This window comes from Poecilia formosa, unplaced genomic scaffold (genome assembly GCF_000485575.1).
Source record: "Poecilia formosa unplaced genomic scaffold, Poecilia_formosa-5.1.2 Scaffold11, whole genome shotgun sequence".
NCBI classification, from domain to species: Eukaryota; Metazoa; Chordata; class Actinopteri; order Cyprinodontiformes; family Poeciliidae; genus Poecilia; species Poecilia formosa.
In genome coordinates, this window is record NW_006799950.1 from 1,152,241 (window position 1) to 1,171,267 (window position 19,027).

General features: G+C 40.7%; 1 protein-coding gene across 1 annotated transcript in view; it reads left to right on the top strand.

Annotated features, from left to right (window-relative positions):
* The window catches only part of xylt1 (xylosyltransferase I), a 103,327-nt gene extending 89,410 nt beyond the window's left edge, over positions 1 to 13,917 (top strand). Inside the window, exons 10-11 of the mRNA XM_007543397.2 lie at positions 2,872 to 3,205; positions 9,599 to 13,917. Coding sequence (XP_007543459.1) covers positions 2,872 to 3,205; positions 9,599 to 9,921 — 657 coding nt within the window. The 3' untranslated portion in view covers positions 9,922 to 13,917. The remainder of the gene's footprint in view (positions 1 to 2,871; positions 3,206 to 9,598) is intronic.
* Positions 13,918 to 19,027: the final 5,110 nt, after the last annotated feature.

Sequence of the window (19,027 nt, forward strand, 5' to 3'; positions counted from 1 at the left end):
TATTTTTTTTGGCACACACTCTGAAACAAAAATGGTGAAACAGAAACACACTTTAGTGTAAGGTGAAGATGATATGAGTGCAAAATGCAGTTTTCAAATTATTATTTCATTTATTAAAGCTGCAGTATGTGACTTTTACATTAAAAATTTAGTGTTTTTTTGTCTTGACAGTACATTATGAGAGTTGTCCTTCAGCCACTTGCAGAAATGCATGGTTCCCAGTCAGAAACGACTAATCAGAGCCAGGAGGAGGATCTTAGTGCTGTCAATCAGGCTTGTGTATGCAAACCCTCTCCCTCGCTCTCTGCTGCACCACAGCAAAGTCTGCTATGACTGCTCAGGCTAGTTAGCATAGCCACCGTTTAGAAAAACATGTACTCACTAAAAAGTAGACGTTTGGTACATAGGAACTTATAAAACTAACACACTATAAAGATTGTTTTCCGAAATTTTGACTTAACCTTCAGATAAATAAAGCACAGTTCTGTCGCTGTGCCCTGGCTGTGTCCCTAATAAAAGGGATTTTTTTTTTGTTTTTTTTTTACTTCAACCCACATCAGCATAAAGAGAGATAGTTGAGGGGACGCCACAGGCAGTAACATAATTGCAGATCCAGGGAGGGACTGCAACAAAAACAACAGCAGCAGCAGCAGACAAACATATCCACTTCAATATGCGGAGACACAAGGATGACGATTTTTGTCATTTTGTTGCTGTAAGTGGTCATTAATTTATATCAGGAGCAGAGGAAATGTCGCGTTGTGCGTGCAAGAGAGCAGCCGATGGAAAACAGCGATTAGCATTACTAAGACAATAAACTGTGTCTGCATTCGCAGCGCCCTCACTCTCAGATTCCCAAAAGTTTGCCAACATTCCCAAGTCCAACACAGCCTCTTAAGCTAGTTGTCAAAAATTCAGTTTTTGTTTCATCTCTGTGCTGTCGCTGACTTCATTTTGAAACGCCTTTTCAACTATCACCAGGATCCGCAGCGCTGCAGTCCGTGTCACATAGCGGCGCTTGGTCAGTTTGTCAAAAGCCAGTTTCTTGTCGCATCTCTGAAGATAAATATTACTGATAAAAATGTCAGAGAATTTGACTTCAATCTCTGCTGCCCCTTTAACAGCACTTTTTTAAACTGAGACGTTAAAGACCAACTACCAATGCTCTGCAAATCCTAGAAACACTAACTAACAGGCTAATAAGCTTTCTGTAAATAAGACCCTGAAGAGGCTCGTTGTTCCTCAGGCAGTCTTCTGGTGCAATCCAAGCTGTCAGCCTGCTTCATATTCCACAGCTGCACTTTATGCTTCTAATTCATATTCAGATATATTTTACTCACCCATACCGCCTGTTCGGTTTTATTCCCACTTTATTTCTCCGTATATTGTCACAGTGAATGCAGCCTCTTCCAGTGCCGGTGGAAATGTTTGAAAGCCCCTTTTTTATGTAGCAGCTCTTCTCTCTAGACTCCCGTGTTTTTTCCTGTCAAAACAGGGCTGTAATGGATGCGTCTAGATGTACTCAGAGTCTTCCACTGTTTTGGCTTTTTATTCACTGATCTGAGGTTGTAATCTTCTTCACTGTTTAGAACGAGCCTGTCTCTCGGTGATTTAAGGTGTTCATTGCCTGCTTCTGCCGCTCACGCCTTGGGGATGCGGTCGGGGCGTCGCCGCGTGTTTCTGCACGCTGCAGCATCCGTGTGAAAGAAAACCGTAAATGTGGAAGAGGAAACGGATCAGGCTTGTTAGCTTGTGCGTTCCCCAACAGCGGAGGGCAATTGTGATGACTGAGGTAGATTTTGACTGATGGGGGCTACTTCTCATGATAATTTACTGCAGCTTTGGTGGAGGTTTTAAAAAAAAAAAGAAAAGTTTGTGTAGCAAGTGACATTGTGTTTATTATTCAGGTCTGCATAAAGTCCTAAGAGTGAATTTATAGTATATACACAGTTGTGAAAATTTTAGGATACCACATTAAACATTAATTTCCTTTAAAATGAAAGATCTAATTGATTATGCTTGAAAAACAAAGTGGTGCATCTACAGGTAAACACCAAAAATGTACTTTTCGCTACTCCTTGGAATAAAACCTCAACAAAACGGGACCTTCTTTGGCTGGAATAACTTCAGTGAGATACTTCCAATAGTCACATTCCTCAAGAATCCGTGACAGTGGCCTGACCAGGCCTCCAAACCATGACACTTACTGTTGCTTCATAGCTGACATGAATTTCTTTTCCTGGAATACTGCATATTGTTTGAGAATAAAATCCTCTGCTCTGGTGTCCAAATAATTCAATTTTAGTCAAAATGACATTTTTCCCAGACATCCAGACCTGGAACTTTGTTTTCTCTGCTAAACGTCACTGTGGCCTTCATGTTTTTCTTAGAGCGCGCCCGACATGAAAGCTGATCTTCTACAGTTTCTGAGGTTTATGCTGATTGTACAGGCCGTGTACGCCGTCACATCTACAGTAGCAAAAGTGTGCCGTGGGTCCTCTGGTTACATCACAGGGTTTAAGATGCAGTTAAACCCTAAGATCTTGTGGTCGGCTCTTAGGACAATTGTGCTTGTGGCGAGTTGTTTTGAATGTCCTCCATTCTTCCATAGACAGTGAAAAGAGCGTTCACTCTCACTTCAACATTCAAGAGCACAACAAATGCATTTGTTATTGCATTTTGCAAAACCGTTGAACATTTCTTTAGCTTTCATTGTATATTTCTCAGCTTTGTTAGTATTGTTCAAATCGATATTAACTAATTACATGTTAAAATATGTGAGAAGAACTGACAGGTTGTTGTGGGGTGCCCTCGTTTTTCCACAAGTCTTTATATGCTCACTCCTCTCAATTTTCCTCGTGTTCCTCTCAGATTGGCACCGAGTGGGACGCCAAAGAGCGCATGTTCAGGAACATCGGCGGCCTGATGGGCCCCATGGACGAGACAGTGGCCATGCAGAAGTGGAACAAAGGGCCAAACGTCACGGTCACCGTGGTCTGGATCGACCCCACCAACGTCATCGCAGCCACCTACGACATCCTGATCGACGCGAGCGCAGAGTTCACCCACTATCGTCCGCCTCTCAACCAGCCGCTGCGACCCGGAGTGTGGAACGTCCGAATCCTACACAACTGGAGCCCCGTGGCCGAGATTCGTTTCCTTATCGTTCCGCTGGCCTATAACAAGCACCAGCCCATTAGACAAGGTGAGAGGCATTCATACTCCTTCTGCGTAATTAGAACATGACACCAAATAAAGTTTTTGTCATTTCATAGACACATTAAACTCATTAAGAAAACACTATTCTTGTTCAAAAGGGCATGCATGTTTCTGTGAATGTAGTGTAGTCTTGACCTTAAAGGAATAGTTACCCATTTTTAAGGTGGTTATTATTAACAGTAAGCATGGACTGTCTCGTGTAGCTAATTGGTAAAATTTTGCTGCTTATTTTTACTGAATCTCAGCCGAGATGCAAACATGGATAACTGTAGCCAGTATCAACATTATAATACTCAACAATATCCTGCTTTCATACAATTTCCTCATTTGGTGCAGCATTGCTGCAGTATCCTGCTGAAACTAAGATAAGGTGTTGCAGTGTATTAGTAAAAACAACAGACGGCTTCTTTACATCCCAGTGTTTTTTGCAACTTGAAATTTTTCCAATCATCTCAATTTGTCTTTTTGTAAGAGTTAAAAGTGTGGGATGCAGGCGGGCAGTGCAGCAACAGGCAGGGGAGGGGGATGTCGTTTTTCTCTCCCTACTCATTAAGAGGATCAGTGTGGTGGAAAATGTTGGGGCTTTTAAAACAGAGACGTTTTAAAACTTTCGTACACCTTGAAGCCACAAACCACTTTGATCAGCAGTCGGTGTCTTCCTGAGAGTCGCTGCTCTCTGTGCGACCTCGGTCTAATGAACATAGATTAGATTTGGTCCCTCAGTTACCTCAAGCCAACTTCTTGTTAAAATGGAGCGAAGATCAAAAGTTGATTTCTGCCATTTTAAGACTTCGAACTCAAATGTTTCAGAGGTTCGTCCAAACGCGGTTTTATTGACGTTCACACAAACGCCATGATTACAAAAAAACAAAAACAAAAAAAAACAAACGTATTTTTTTTACAGTGAACAGTATGGTAGTCTGCAGATAATTTTTCTGTGTAAGACTTTATCTAAATTACAATGTTTTCAGTTTCCAAGAAATTGTTTCGTTACTACTGTGAAATTAAAACAACTAAGATATTGTAGGGACATCGTTTTGATACTTTTCCACAGTTTTTTTTTTCCTTTCCTTAGATAATCCCTCCAAGTAACATAATCATGTTTTGTCATATTTGACTCAAACAGGCCCAGACACACAAGATCTTTTATATGAAATGCATAGATTGTAATGCAACAAGGGAGTGATAAAATTCTATTTAATCATCTCTTCAGGTAAGATACTGACTGTTCATAACCTCTTCACAGAACCCCACTGTTAAAAGTCCATCGTAATTTTACATTTTAATTGTTTTAATGAAAAACACATTTTTCAATCCTTAAATCTTTCTTTTAATCTGAATATTAATTAGTAAAACAATTTGAGTCACAATATGGACATTAATCACGGGCTGAAAGTGAAACTTACTTAATTAAAATATTTTTTTTTTTACTTATTTCTGACCTATGCAGACGTTCACATTATCCTCTGCTCACATCTAAATCTCTTATACCTGGAGTCAGTGTTTGAACTCCAACTTTATGTCATTCCACTGTAAGGCAGTCACTGAAGTTGTCTTGTGTTTCTAAAATTTTTTCTCGCTGACACTGACGTAGTGTCAGATGCTATATCGAGCGGCACGAATGCTACATTGACCATGAAGTAATGTTTGCTGATTTAGGTGTCCCAAAAGGTCCAAGCACACACAGACGCACACACACGCACACACACGCACACACACACACACACACACACACACACACACACACACACACACACACACACACACACACACACGTTTGTTTTGCTATCTTTGTGGGGACTTTCCATTGACTTCCATTCATTGCTACAGCCTAAACCTTACCTTTACCCTTTTCCTAACCCTAACCATCACATACCTAACCCTAACCCTATCCAAAACTCAGTTCATACCTTAGCCCTAAATCTGACCCCTGACCCAAAAACAGGGTTTCCCCTTGTGGGGACCAGGCTCCGGTCCCCCCCACGAGGAGCGATTGGTCCCCATAACGTAGTATATGTCAGGAAAATCATCCCCACAAGGTATTACAAACAAACGCACACACACACACACACACGCTTTCAGCCTTGTATCTGCAGTGATGCCCTTTCTAATCAAGCCTCGGGCCTCTACAGACCCTGGTTATTTGTCATCAAGTCACCCCTAATAACCCAGCGAGCAGCTCATACATACTAAACAGAGTGTTAAACAACAGCGCACTTAGCCCTCTAAAAACAATGACACAATTAAATCAATCAGTCAGCATGGGTAAGAAACAAGGCTGCAGTGTTCCAGTCCATAAGCCACCGGTTTCCTCTGAAAGTCACATGAGAGCTGAGATGCCGCCGACTTCGGCGTAATCAGTTCCTCAGTTCAGGCAGATTATTAAACCAAGAAAGCTCGGTTCAAATAATCTGCCTGAGCTACTTTAATGATGCGGAGAAACATCACATAAAGTTGCATCTGTCGCCTCACGCGAGTCTCTCATGAGACGACGCATGACTGATATGTGTTTTTGTGTCACATGCTAGTCACAAGTAAATGGTCGTGCCGACAGTGGTCCGAGTAAGTTATGTTTCCGCTCGTGGAGGTGCGTCTGTGTCCCGCCGCTGCTCTGCCTGCAACCGAAACGTTTTCACCGAACGTGCGCGCTCAGAGCTGTAGGAAGCTGTCGTGATAATGTCAGGCTGCAGTTGAAATTGGGGGCGCAACGATAAATCAGCCTAGATTTTTATTTTTTTTTTTACATCAACAGAAGCTGAAGTAGAAATCAAACTATGAAGGTATTTGAAACCAATAATCCGTTATATTAAGGCTTACTTGTTCCAGGACGCGTTTCTTTCGGAGAAGTTTTAAAAACACTTAAAAATTTTAAGAAAGGGAAAATGTCTGACGTTGGATATTTTCATGTTTTATTCCAAAAAACATGGAACAAAAAGAATGTTGCTTTAGGGACAATTACCAGTTTTTTTTTTTTGTTTTTTTTTTTAAGTGAACCTGGTATCAAAAACGGTCTCAAATATAAGTAGCTATATGGACAGTTTAGTTGGCCATCAATAAATCTCCATTGCCATCCTAAGAGTGTCAAACAATATTAGTTTGCTCCAGCTGGTGTGTGGTTGACATATGGAGTTATGGTTTTAGTATTTCACTCTCACTAAATAAAAAAAATAATAAAAATGGTCACAACAATTACTCTACGTACGCAGAAGGATGTACTGCACCACAGTTTGTTTATGTTTGTTAAAAACTGCGCTATGAGATGGAATAACTGCATCCCAGTACGTGCTTTGGTTTTAGCGTTTCATTTTGCTGCTTATAATTTACCGCTGTGTCTGGCACCATGTTCCCTTCCTACATGCAGTGCTGGTAAAACTTTATGATGTGGCAACAGCGCACACACACACACACACACACGCGCGTGCGCACACACACACATTTTACACAGATGCAGAAACAGTCTTTCAAGGTGCAGGGCTTTATAACACACAGCGGTAACACAAAGCGAACCGTCTGATGTGCTGACTGCACCTCGGGTTTGACTGCATCATTCTGTCACAAGTGTGTGAAAAACGCTGATGTCTGCAAACATCTGGGTGTGAGGGGAGGAGTGTTTTTTTTTTTTTTTTTTTTTTCCCCTTCCTCCCTAGCCATGCTTATAAGGGATGGCTGGCATCCCAGTTCGGAGACCAGTGAGGAATTTAAAGCTTCACTGGAGCCCAGGGTGGAGTGGGTGCTTTAAAAGAGAAGCTGTGTTTGTGATTTCATAGCCTCCCTTCCACGGCTTCATCGTCACAGGAAACAGGAATGAGGGCATGTCTTGGATCTTTCTGTTTACATAAATCTGGCACTGCAACAATGTGGCACACCACATCAAAGGCGCACTCGGGAGATCGAATTGCAGATTTACATTCAAGCAAATTAGGAACCAGTTTGTACCTAATTCCCAGGTCTCACCACTGCTCACCGCTGTACAAAGCATTTTGTGTTTTGAAAAGTTTCGGTTCTGACTTCTTGAACAGCTAGTGCTCTGGTTCCTGTTGCAAATAAGTAGAGAAATTGGGCCTTTCTGGCTCAGCGGTAGACTTTGTGTGGTACTGGAGTTTTTCTTCTTAAGTCTTGAGCGTTTTCACAGTGAAACTGGGCTCTGAAAATTCACACACCCTTCATTATTCTCTTCCACTTTTCACTTGTCAAAGATTTAGAGCGACTGCTCCATTTGCGCCGAACCTTCAAATGTAGACCGGGCCAGAAGATGGAATAACTGAATTTTTGATTTTAACATTCCAATCCGATTCGCCTGAGTCAAATGTGATTGTTTAGGTCAGGGGTGGCCAAGTCCAGTCCTCGAGAGCCACCATCCTGCAAGTTTTAGAAGTATCCTTACTCCAACAGACCGGGATCAGCTCTACAGAGGCCTGATAACGAGCCAGTCATTTGATTCAGGTGTGTTGAAGCAGGGATGCATCTGAAACTTGCAGGATGGCGGCTCTCGAGGACTGGACTTGGCCACCCCTGGTTTAGGTGGTGCAGTCACAAGATGTCTGCATGGGAACCGCTCATCAGTGTGCCTTTGGAGTCATTCAACACCAGCCTTCAGCTGTGGCCTGCAGTCAGGCCACTGAACTCCTAAATAATGTTGTAATGGAAACGAACGGTAGCTTCACGGTGCGTTCAAGCACTGTTGGTACATTACATGCTCAGAGTTGAAATAACCTTAAAATGCTTTATTGTTAATAAATCCAACCAAGTTGATGAATAACTAACATCCATGACCTAGTTCAAGTGCTGGTATTGTATACTAATTGTATTAAATGACAAAGGCTTAATTTTTAAAAAAAAAATAAAATAAATAGTTTTTTTATTAGTACAGTCTTTGTCATTACTCAGGGATGCAAATATGTGGTAACTATGAAACAACAGCTTCTTGAATTATTAGTTTTTAAACTCTTAGTGAGTTAACTCTGACTCGAAGAGGCGCACACAGTCTACATCACCATGTCAGCAAGTTTTACGACATGCTTATGAAGAAATGTATATTTACATGAAGGATTGCAGGAGATTCAAATTTCAGTCTTCTTTACGGATTCCTGACCGTCCAGCAGGTAAACACTGACCTGGCCATGTTTACTAGGAAAAAACCCCCAGTAATTTTTGCTTATACTTTGCCCTGATCCATCCCAAAGCACCTTGAAATATGCTTCACGGCGTGTGTAGACTCGGAGCATGTTGAGATTTTTGGATAACAATTTAGGTCGTCGATGGTGAAGCACCTGGGAAAATGGCTGGTTTAGAACAGGATGGTTAGACTTGGATCAGCTAAGAAGACTAAATTATACAACGATAAACCTCGTTAGAAACAGGCACGTATTTTATTTATGAACTGTTGAGGAAGACCTTTGAGAAACGGGGTAGTTATTTTTGGAGGCATTTCAGCAAAGATTATCCAGAGTGTGATTGGATGCGAATGCACCACCAAGTTAAAGCGTGTCAGTGAAAGGCAAAGAGAGGAGCAACTAGTGGAGGAACAAATCTCAACGCTGGAGCGTGGCCCGATACAACGGCTGTGTGTCTCCACGTGTTTCAGCGTGTTGTTGTGTTTTCGCGATGCCTTTGAAATGCCTTGTTGCTGAAATGTGCCGTACAAATACAATTTGGTTCAATTGATTCTTTTTCCTCTCACCTCATCAGGACGTTTGATTTCATCACAGATATTCTTCGGCTTTAGGTTTTCAGTTTTGGAGCTCCTTAGTCATGAGTGTCTAGAACGTTCACATTTAGAATACAGTCACGTTATGCTGCGATGCTTAATATGCTGTAAAAACACAAAATCTTAACTCTTGGAGACATTTTTCCCATACATTAAAGACGTCTTGTTCCACTGGCAGATTATTTCACTGATAACCGGTACTTTTTCATCAATGTTTAGGAAGTTTTGACCTCAAACAAGCTCTTACATCTTGCTGAAAAGTTGCTTGTAAGTTGGTTTTGCCTTATTGCTGGCGTACTGAGAAACTAGACCAAAAATACCTGGCAAAATTCCTTTGTTTTTGCAATGTGATCGTGGTCATTAAACAGCGCTGCTCTCATCACTTGCTCCACAATGCCAGCCAAACTCAGGAGGGGAACCTGAACGCAGCTCGTGGAGCACTCTGTTCCCCATTCACTAATTTAATCACCAGCTCAAACAGAATATGGGGTCAAACTCCACACTGCGGTTAAATGTGTCTTTTTTTTTTTTTACCATGTAATATTTTGCTTTAACTAATTAATTAAAATTATTAGGTTAAAAGTTCCAGCCCTTAATCTTAGATTAAAAAAAAAAGCTGCTTTTGTTGCTGCTCATTTCCTTGACTCTTTGTCGTTTCCTCCCCGTTCCCAGAGGACACGCTGAGGCTCCACAACGGCCCAGCGAAGAACAGCTACATGGAGCAGAGCTTCCACGGCCTGAACCCGGTGCTCAACATCCCCGTCAGCCTGGCCTACGTGGAGCGAGCCAAGAGGAACGCGGCCCTCACTGGGCCGGAGCTCGAGGGCTGGGTGGACGGCCTGGTGGGAGAGCTGTGGGAAGCCGCCGACATCTGCGCCGTTGGCCTCACCGCCTGCCCCGTCATGCAGCCCTGTGCCAAGAGCCCTTGGAGTTCCATGAGCCCGGATCCCAAATCCCAACTGGGAGCGCCGCACCCTGACGGCCGCATAAGGTAGCAGCAAGGCCTCCAGCTGGACGGGAGGCCGTGACACTGTTTGGTTTTTTTTATTTATTCGAGAGGCTTATTGCAGAAGTGGGGGGGCTGGAGGGAGGGAGGAAGAGGAGAATCTCTTCCTCTGCACCTCTGAGCAGAAGCAAATGAAAAAAGGTGGGGTCCTTCAGCGTGCTGTGGGTAAGGCTGTCTTAAAAGCGAGGGGGAAGCGTTTCTCTGAACCTCCCACAGAGTTTATTCCTTGAGGGGATTTTGCTGGCTTTGCTATTTCACTTTTCTCAGTGTATTTATTTTTTCTCTTTTCATGGCTGAGTTTTACTGTGATAAAACGTTGCAATTTTGGAGCTTTTTACTGTGCGGCCCAATGAATTGCGACGCCCTGCTTTTTGGGGCTGTGTGGCCATGCGAGTCTGAACTGTCGACACTGCTGCAACGAAGCCTTAGCGGGAAGAGATTCACCGGGAGGTAGCCGAGCACTGACACAAACCTGGCTCCCAAAGCCTCATCAACAGAAACACTTCGACAGCAACTGACTGATAAGCACCCCTAAACAGATTAGTAACAGATTTTATTTTCATTTTATTTATTAGATAAACACACCAGCCCTTATATCTATCTATAGGCACCCCTGGTAAGGATACGTAAGAAGCCTTAAAAAAAAAACGAGTCGAGATGTACTGCACTGTACTCCTGATGAAAAATTTTCCAATTTAAGCTTTGCTTTTCATGCAACCTTTTTTTGTCACACTTCCAGCTGTTTTAAGCTTTTTTTAAATTATTATTTATCACTCCATCTGTAGATATGAGGGTCGTCATGATGGTAAAGTTTCAACTCAACATTTAATATCAATTTTTGATTATTTCTCCAAAAGCAAAGGATTCCTTAGTAATACAGATTGCTCCGTGGCAATATTTTTCATTGTATTAGAGCACAATTGATAAATAATTAGTAATTCAGAAAGAAACTATTATTTAAGTTTCTTTTTGTTTAGCAAAAACTGAACTAGAACTAGAAATGCACAAGTGTTTAAGGAAGAATTCAGACTTCATCCCTACAATCAATTGGAAGAAAAATGTTTCTAACATTGTAATCTAGGGTCTGAATGGGTTTTTGTTTCTTTTTTTTTGTTCTTTCACCATTTCGTACCGAACTCCTTCCTTGTGTTATGTCTGAGATTTAACTGGGAGCTTTTCTGATCTGCAAAATTAGCAGATTTTTAAACTTCCAGCAGCAGCAGCTCATTGTTTCAACCTGGATAGTTCAGGTGAACCTCAGCAGGAAGGGGGGGGACTGAGGAGTGTCTGCATTTCCACAGCGCTGCTGCTGCTGTTGCTGCTGCTGCTGCTGTTGCTGCTGCTGCTGCTGTTGCTGCGCGAAGTCGTGTGATAACTTGAGGATGTGAAAGTTGCTCACTTGGTATCTCTTGTGACGCAAATAGCACCTAAATTCCCTTTTTTTTATGTTGATCATATTTAAATATTGTTTATTTAAGACATGGACAGCCTTAGGCAAGAAACACATCTGCCTTACCTGGTTTGCATTTTGAACAGTCAGGCCAGAAATGAGTCTTTCTAACATCCCATTTACGACGATAAATTTCCAGACATTGTGATCAATTTTAAAAAGAATTAATAACTTATTCAGTTTCACTAATTTCACAGGGATTTAATTTCTAAATCTGTATTTCTTTTTCTTTTTTTTTTTTTTACCAGGGGTGCCGATTAATGTGTGAGGCGCTGTAAAATCACACATTTCTGCAGTTGAGTGCCTGATTAGGTTTCAGAGCAGCTGTGGCTGGTTTGGTTTTGTTGGGATAAAAATGCCTTCTTTTTTTAAAAAAATAATTAGTTAATTGGAAAAAGAAATATTACACACACACACACGCACACACACACACACACACACACACACACACACACACAAACTGCTTGTAGACATTTGTAGTTCTGTTACTTTGTTTTGAGATTTAACATTTACATAGATATTAGACTCTTTTTTTTTTTTATAATAGCCAGGGTTTCTGACAGGCAGAAGAGAAGGAAATAATAGTTTCTTCTTTTCTTAATTCAATCTGCCTCAAACTTGAAACAAAATTACCTTAAGCTAACCTTAAAAGTCTTGTGCTTGTTGAGTTTATTCCAGTCATTTCGCAACACCTAATGTTGTACATAATTATTCAAGAATCTTCAAAATTGTATGCGTGAGGAAGAGGTATTGTTATTTATTTCTAAGTTTATATTAATACTGATATTTTTAGTCAGTGACTAAATAACTGCAACGCTGCCTTGGCAGCATGATGAGTATTTTTTTGTAATGGAAGCCGCCTTTATTTACAAAGGCCATCACCCCGAACTTAATATTGTACGCTTTTATGGCCCGCACTTGTGTGTCAGTCTGTGTTGTCCTGTCTGAATAAGACCTTCTCGTCCCGGTTTCTTTCATGGCTGCTTTCAGTGAAGAGATAAACGGTGCCTGAACTTTTTTCAAATGTTGTCATGTTACAAGCACAAACTTGTCTACATCGTACTATTGCGTTAGCCCAACACTTTGCAGTGTTCAGTTACGAAGTGAAAGGAAATAAGATGCTTGGTTTTGTGTTATGTCTGAGATTGAAGTATTTGCCTATTTTTTTTTCCAACATATAGCTCAAACTGACTCAGGCCACAGGGCTCTGCATATTACAGTCTGTGACAAATAATGCGCCATGTATCCACATACTTGCTTTAATGTGATTCCCAACAGATATCGGCTTGTGTTTTTTTTAGTAACTTTGCATTCTAGTACGCGATTTAAAAGTAGTTCAACCTATATATCTGTCCACACATATGGACCTCCTGGCACCATGTTTAATTTTTAACAGGAAGTTGTGTTTTTTGGTTGTTTTTTTTTAAACATTCTGATTGGCTGGTATAGGTTTTAGCTTTGCGTTACGCTGCCCCCTATAGGTTTGGCACTTTTAAAGCAGCATTCAGTGGCGTATCTGTGCAGGTTCACGTGAATGAAAACTTTTCTGAAATCGTTCCTGCGTGCACAAGACCTCAGATTGAATGTGGAGCATCTGAGTTATTCTACAGATTCTCAAATGAACTTTGACTGGGCCATTTTAACACAAGAATAAGCTTCGATTGGAGCCGACCCATTGTAGCTCTGGCTATATGCTTAGTCGTTGTCCTGCTGAAGGGTGAGCATCCGCCTTACTTTTTAAGTGTCTCGCTTCCACAATTTAGCATCTTTTGATCAAATCTTACAAAGTTATTTGTATGTAGTGAAGAAAAGCACTCTCCCAATGTGTTGGCCAAAACATTAACTTTGGTTTCATCCCAACCCAGAGCTCCTTTCTCCACACGTCTGCAACGTTCCCTACATGACACAAATGCCACGAGCTTTCTCCTTTTCGCTGGTCCAGACTTGTTTCCACTTCACAGTTTTTCGTGTCTTTGTGTTGCGTTAAATGTTAATTTAATACATTATAGTTTGTGGTTGTAATGTGACAAACTTCGGGGGGGGAGGGGGGAGATGAATTCTTGCAGAGCACTGCATCCATAGGAAAAACAGAAACTGTCCTCATGAGCAAACACTCTGGACAACGCGTGGACTCGAAGGAGAAACTGTGTGTTTTGATGTTGTTTCCGAATGACGGTGAGTGGTTATAGTTTTCATGCTGTGACAAAAAAAAAAAGTACAATTTCAAGTGAATATTATATTGTATCTTGAGTGCAAAAAAAAAAAGAGTAATTTATTAGACTTGTTCTACGGCACCTTGTCAGCTCTGCTCACGTTTAAAGTTACCTTTTCTCTCATCAAGACAATCTCCGGGACACTTGCATCAACTCGATCACACTCGGGACGGCAACTGATCCCGAACAAAGGAGTTCAGTCACATATTTGCTTTACCTTGAAAAACAGTTTCATCTGAAGCCAATTAGGTCTTCAATCTGTGATTGTCAGCATTGTTTAGTCGTCACACGAGCTAAATGAGTGGTTTTGCACAAGGCTAATGAAGAGACATTACTGTTCATTAACGTCAAGTTCACCTTGCCTCTCCGTCAGACGGGGAGGATTATAACTGCTGTCTCTCTCTCCGTTCGAATCGACTGGTTCTGGTGTGAAACGTCCTCATTCCCGACCGCCGCGCTCCGAACAGCCGCGTCACACACGGTACTCATTACGCTGTAAGCTCATTGACAGGTTTGGATAAAATTAATTCAGTGTAACTTAATGTGAAAAGTCATATTTTGTAACAAAAATGATTAACAAATGAAGATGTACTGTATATAGGTATTTTGTATTGAAATGTTGTTTCAAAAGAACACCATTAGTGTAAATACAGGAGTGGCGAATTGACACTGAAGTGTGAAGAGTTTTTCTTTATTTGTTTTTTTATTTTATTTTTTCCCCCAAAGTGTTGCTAACTGGACAAAAAGAGTGAATTCAGTGTTTTATCGATTAAAAGACATGAGATGTTTGGGTACTTCGAACTGCTGAGTAAAGGTGACCTTTTCCTATACGTGTCCCAGAGAATCCAGATTGTTGTTGTTCTTGCTGGAATGTATTGTTGAGCATCTGTTGCACAAATATCTCTGACTCATCATGTCCCCCGTGTTGTTTTATTCAGAGAGGCTCAGTGTGCCTTAGCTGATTTTTAGAACCTTCTCTGTCCATTTACAGAAATATTTGTGTTATGTTTTTTTCCTCTTCTTTTCTTTTTGACCTTATGTGAAGAAAGCCATGAGTCCATCAAGTGATCTATCAGTAACTCTGACACCAAATTGATGTCTGCTGTTGTATATATATCATCAGGCCTTCTCTTGCTGTGATCGGCTTTTCTTTCCTTTTTTTTTTTTCTTTTCTCGTTCTTCCCTTTTGGGGATTTGTTTGATCAAACTGGCTTGTTTTACTTTTCTCTGACTGCTTTTTGGAAATAAAATTCTGTAAAACAGCAGCTCATGTGGATGTGTGATGGTCTACGGCACCGAACCTCTAATGAGCAGCGATTTACCAAGAACGGTTCTTGCTCCAGCCTCTCTCTCTGGGTTGCCTCCTCCAATCTGTGGACCTGTAGGTTAATTGTTTCCTGTTATGGGTCTGCAGGGTTAGGAAATAGTGTTTTTTATTTGCTAAATGCCAGGATCATAAAAGATTATTTTGGTGATCCTAACTGACCTACAATGCAGTAAATATGTGATTTGAACTGGATGTATTATTAAAAAAGGACGGATTTATAGTGATTCACTTCTTCCACGTTTTGTTATGTTAAAACTTTGTTCCTAATTGCATCAAATTAATTGCTGTTCTCTAAATTATACACACAAATATCCCATTATGGCAATCTGGAAAAACGGTTTTGAGGGCTTTTTTTGTTTGTTTGTTTGTTTGTTTGTTTGCAATTTTATTGAAAATAAAAAAACAAGAAGTCACAGTTATGTGAGCATTCAAACCCTTTGCTTTTTTTCCCCCTTGTTCCACTTTTGAAACAAGCTTAGCTAATAGTAAATACATATATTAATATTTGGGGCAAATACTTCACACATAATCAAATAAAAGGAAATATTTTTCTTTATTTCATATTGAAAAGTCATACACTTTCATTTATTAGATAGTTTTAAAGTTACTCAATTTTAGTGACAACCAAAAGCACAGTTGTTCAGACCAAAATTGGGCTATTTCAGAAAACCTTAAACCTGACATCTTATTAAAATACAGCAAAACACAGATGGACCAGACACAGCTCGAATTAAATGCTTTTTTTTTTTTAAAGCAGAATCACTTCACTGATTACAAGCTGTGATGAAGCGCGTTGCTAAGACTGTTTTCTTTGTTATATTGATAAAATTGTGTTTCTAGCCTTCACAGAGAGAGTCACTTTTATTCTCTTGTCATAAATCTAACCCTCACATTAACATCCAGCAGCTCAAGCGGTTTGGCCACTTTCTTTTATCTTGCAGGTCATGTAATCCTGTGACAGCAGTGGCTTCAGAGGGCATCTCACGCATTGAGTCGCTGCAGTTAATCCAGATTGCAGGCCTTCCCGTCTTCGCTACATGCTGCGGCAGTCTGGTCAGAGAGTGTTTATTACGAACGGTACCATTCAGGATTTTTATATACACTGAAGAATAAAGATTCCCCGTCCTAATCCTCACAGCGGTGGCCAGGAACGCTGCTCCGGTTTCCAAATAGAGGCTCGTGCAGCACGAGCCGCAGGACGGAGGTTCACGGGAACCATAGCGGGTTTTGCTTTCTTGCTCTTAAGCAGCAGCTTCTTATTGGTTCAGAACCTCTTAGGTTTTCTGAGGCTGCCGTTTCAACCGACTGCTGAGTGTCGAGAATGAGCTGCTGGATGTCACCAAGGCTAACTGTACGTTTTGGTTGATCCACTTTCCTCTATGTAGAGGACAGAATGTGTCTGTAGGAAAAAAAAAAACATAAAAGGGATTTGCTGTCAAATAAATCCAAGCAGAACGATTTGTTGCAACACGCATGTTGCAAATCACCACTTCCAGCACATTTATTTGCACTTTAAAAAGCATGAATTGCTCCAGTAAAATATTCTCAGTGAATTCTCACAAGCACCACGGTTTTACTACGTTTTACTACATGCAATTAGTGAGGGTAGGTTCCTTCTTACAAGCAAAGAGTCTCGCCAAACAATTCATTTAGTGTCATAACCTCAGCTGTCTGAGGAAGAACAGACAGCTAATGTATATTTAAAAGTAAAACATATTTAATACTCCATTTTGCAACATCACTGAGATTCATTCAGGTTCCTGTGTAGTGAAGAAGACCCGCACTACAGAGGCAAGCGTGAGTTATTCTTCTGACCTTTCCTCTGTTGTTCACAGAACAGGCTGGGCTACAGATCTATGTCCTCCATAACACACACAGAATGACTGCAGGTTTGTTTTTTCTTGTAAAGATAGCTTGAAACATTAGCTGATAACACTTTTGTCTGTGCTTAAAATTAAAAGCTGAATCTCGTTTAAAGTCGGCTGCTCTCTCATGCTGCTCACTGCAGAAACATAGTAGGGAAATATTGGGAATGTCTTAGAAATATTATAGTGTTTGTATTATAGTTCTTGAAAAAGGAATATGAATTGGTATCAGCAGTGTAAAAATTGTGTTCTTCTAGTACATTTCTAACTTCCAAAATGATAAATTTACTCAACTTACAATATTTAACAACCATAAGATGTTTTTTTTTTGTTTGTTTGTTTGTTTTTTTAAAAAGACAAATAAAAGCCCCAGGAAGGATATAAGAAAGTAACTTTCAGCTAATATTTGCAGACACCATAAAACAGCAGTCAGGAAATATGGTGACCTGAAGCTGTTAATGTTTAAAAATGGCACCAAGACACAGCACAGGTTTTGTTTTTTTGTTTTTCTTTTTTTTTCAGTGAAGGCGTCAGGTTCATTAAAAAGTGTTACATAAATGATGTGTACAAAGAGTTCCATTTGTCTGATGAAGAGGATTTTAAATCACTCCAGAAAGCGACAAAGTGAACCCCGTCGCACCCCTCCCCCCCCGTCCTCACTGCTGCCTTGGACGTGATATTTGAGAATGACACCTCTTCCGTCGGCTCGGGCACATTTTTAAGCTCCTCTAATCTTAGAATAACTACATCTGACATCTGACAGTTTCCCTTAACCCTGTGGTTGGGTTCATAAAACTGCCATCCAGATCTGTCAACAATGTTCAGCTGGAAAGTGTGATTAGTGAAGGATGACAAGTCGACTTCAATGAAGGGGCCTTTTGGTAAATAATTTGACCCCACCCTGGATATTTGTCACCTAAACCAGTGTTTTTCAACCTTTTTTGAGCCAAGGTACATTGTTTTAATTGAAAAAATCACGAAGCGCACCACCAACCAAAAATGTAAACAAAGATACTCTGTAGCCGCCTACATTACATATAGTCATTCTTATCAAAGTGTCTTGAATAGGAATCAAATAAACACAAAAATTTATATTTTATCATATTTTACATTTCTTATTTCAAATTGCACTTAACATGTCCACCTCAAAAATACATCTGAACAGTGCCACAACACTGTCGTGTGTGATGCATGAATGTTACTACATTCATTAATTCTCTTGTTTTAATGTAAAATGCTCTGTACCTACTGCCATCTAGTGGTAATAAAATTACATGATTACGCCGCTAGTCACTACTACAGCAAAGACACTCAAAGATGGCATTATTTGCAGATAATTAATTCGTTTTCAAAGAACCTTTTAAGACCAATTACCGAATTTTCTGGACTATGAGCGCACCATACTATAAACCGTACCTTCAAATTTTTTGAGCCCCCCTCTCCCCTCCTGGAAACTTACATACAGTATATATCAGCCGCACTGGGCTACAGGCCGCTGGTATCTCTGCTGCTCTCGGTTTCCCATAAGGACCCAGTAGAGGGCAGCAGAGGGCTGCGTCCTAATAACTGCTGGATATATTAAGGACGCAGTTCTCCGTCTCCAAATCGGGTTTTGTTCACGCCGAGTTTACGTGCAGCGGCTTTCTTTCCCTCCTGTACTGCCAGATCGATACTCCTCAACTTAGAAGCTGCATCATGTGAGTTTGAAAACATTTCTGTCGGAGCTCCCTCCATCAAACTTGCTTCGAAGGCTCCTGTCGTTTAAGATATCAGACTTTTGCCTCAGACAGATGACTTCTCATAGCTGTTCTGATAGCTGTATGTGTCTCAGGCCACACACAGTATGCACAACAACAAAAAAAAAACATTTCAGAAGGGCACATTTTTTGTAACAAAGAAAAATTACAGGGGCACTAACACCTCCTAATGTTTATCTGTGCGTGTCTGTCAGGCTAGTAGACCACTAATGGATGGATCTCTTTCCTTTCACTTCACAATTCAAAACTTTTAACATTTAATGTGACAATATGTGCCAAATATGAGGGCGATTAATACTTTTGAAAAGCGCAAAAGTCCTCTGCATTCTAATTTAAATCCTGTCTTCACTTAACATCATTTGTGTGTGTGTGTGTGTGTGTGTGTGTGTGTGTGTGTGTGTGTGTGTCTGTGTGTCTGTGTGTCAGGGTTAGGCGTTTTTAAACTTTCAATTGTTTACAGTTTTACATCCACGTGCGACATGC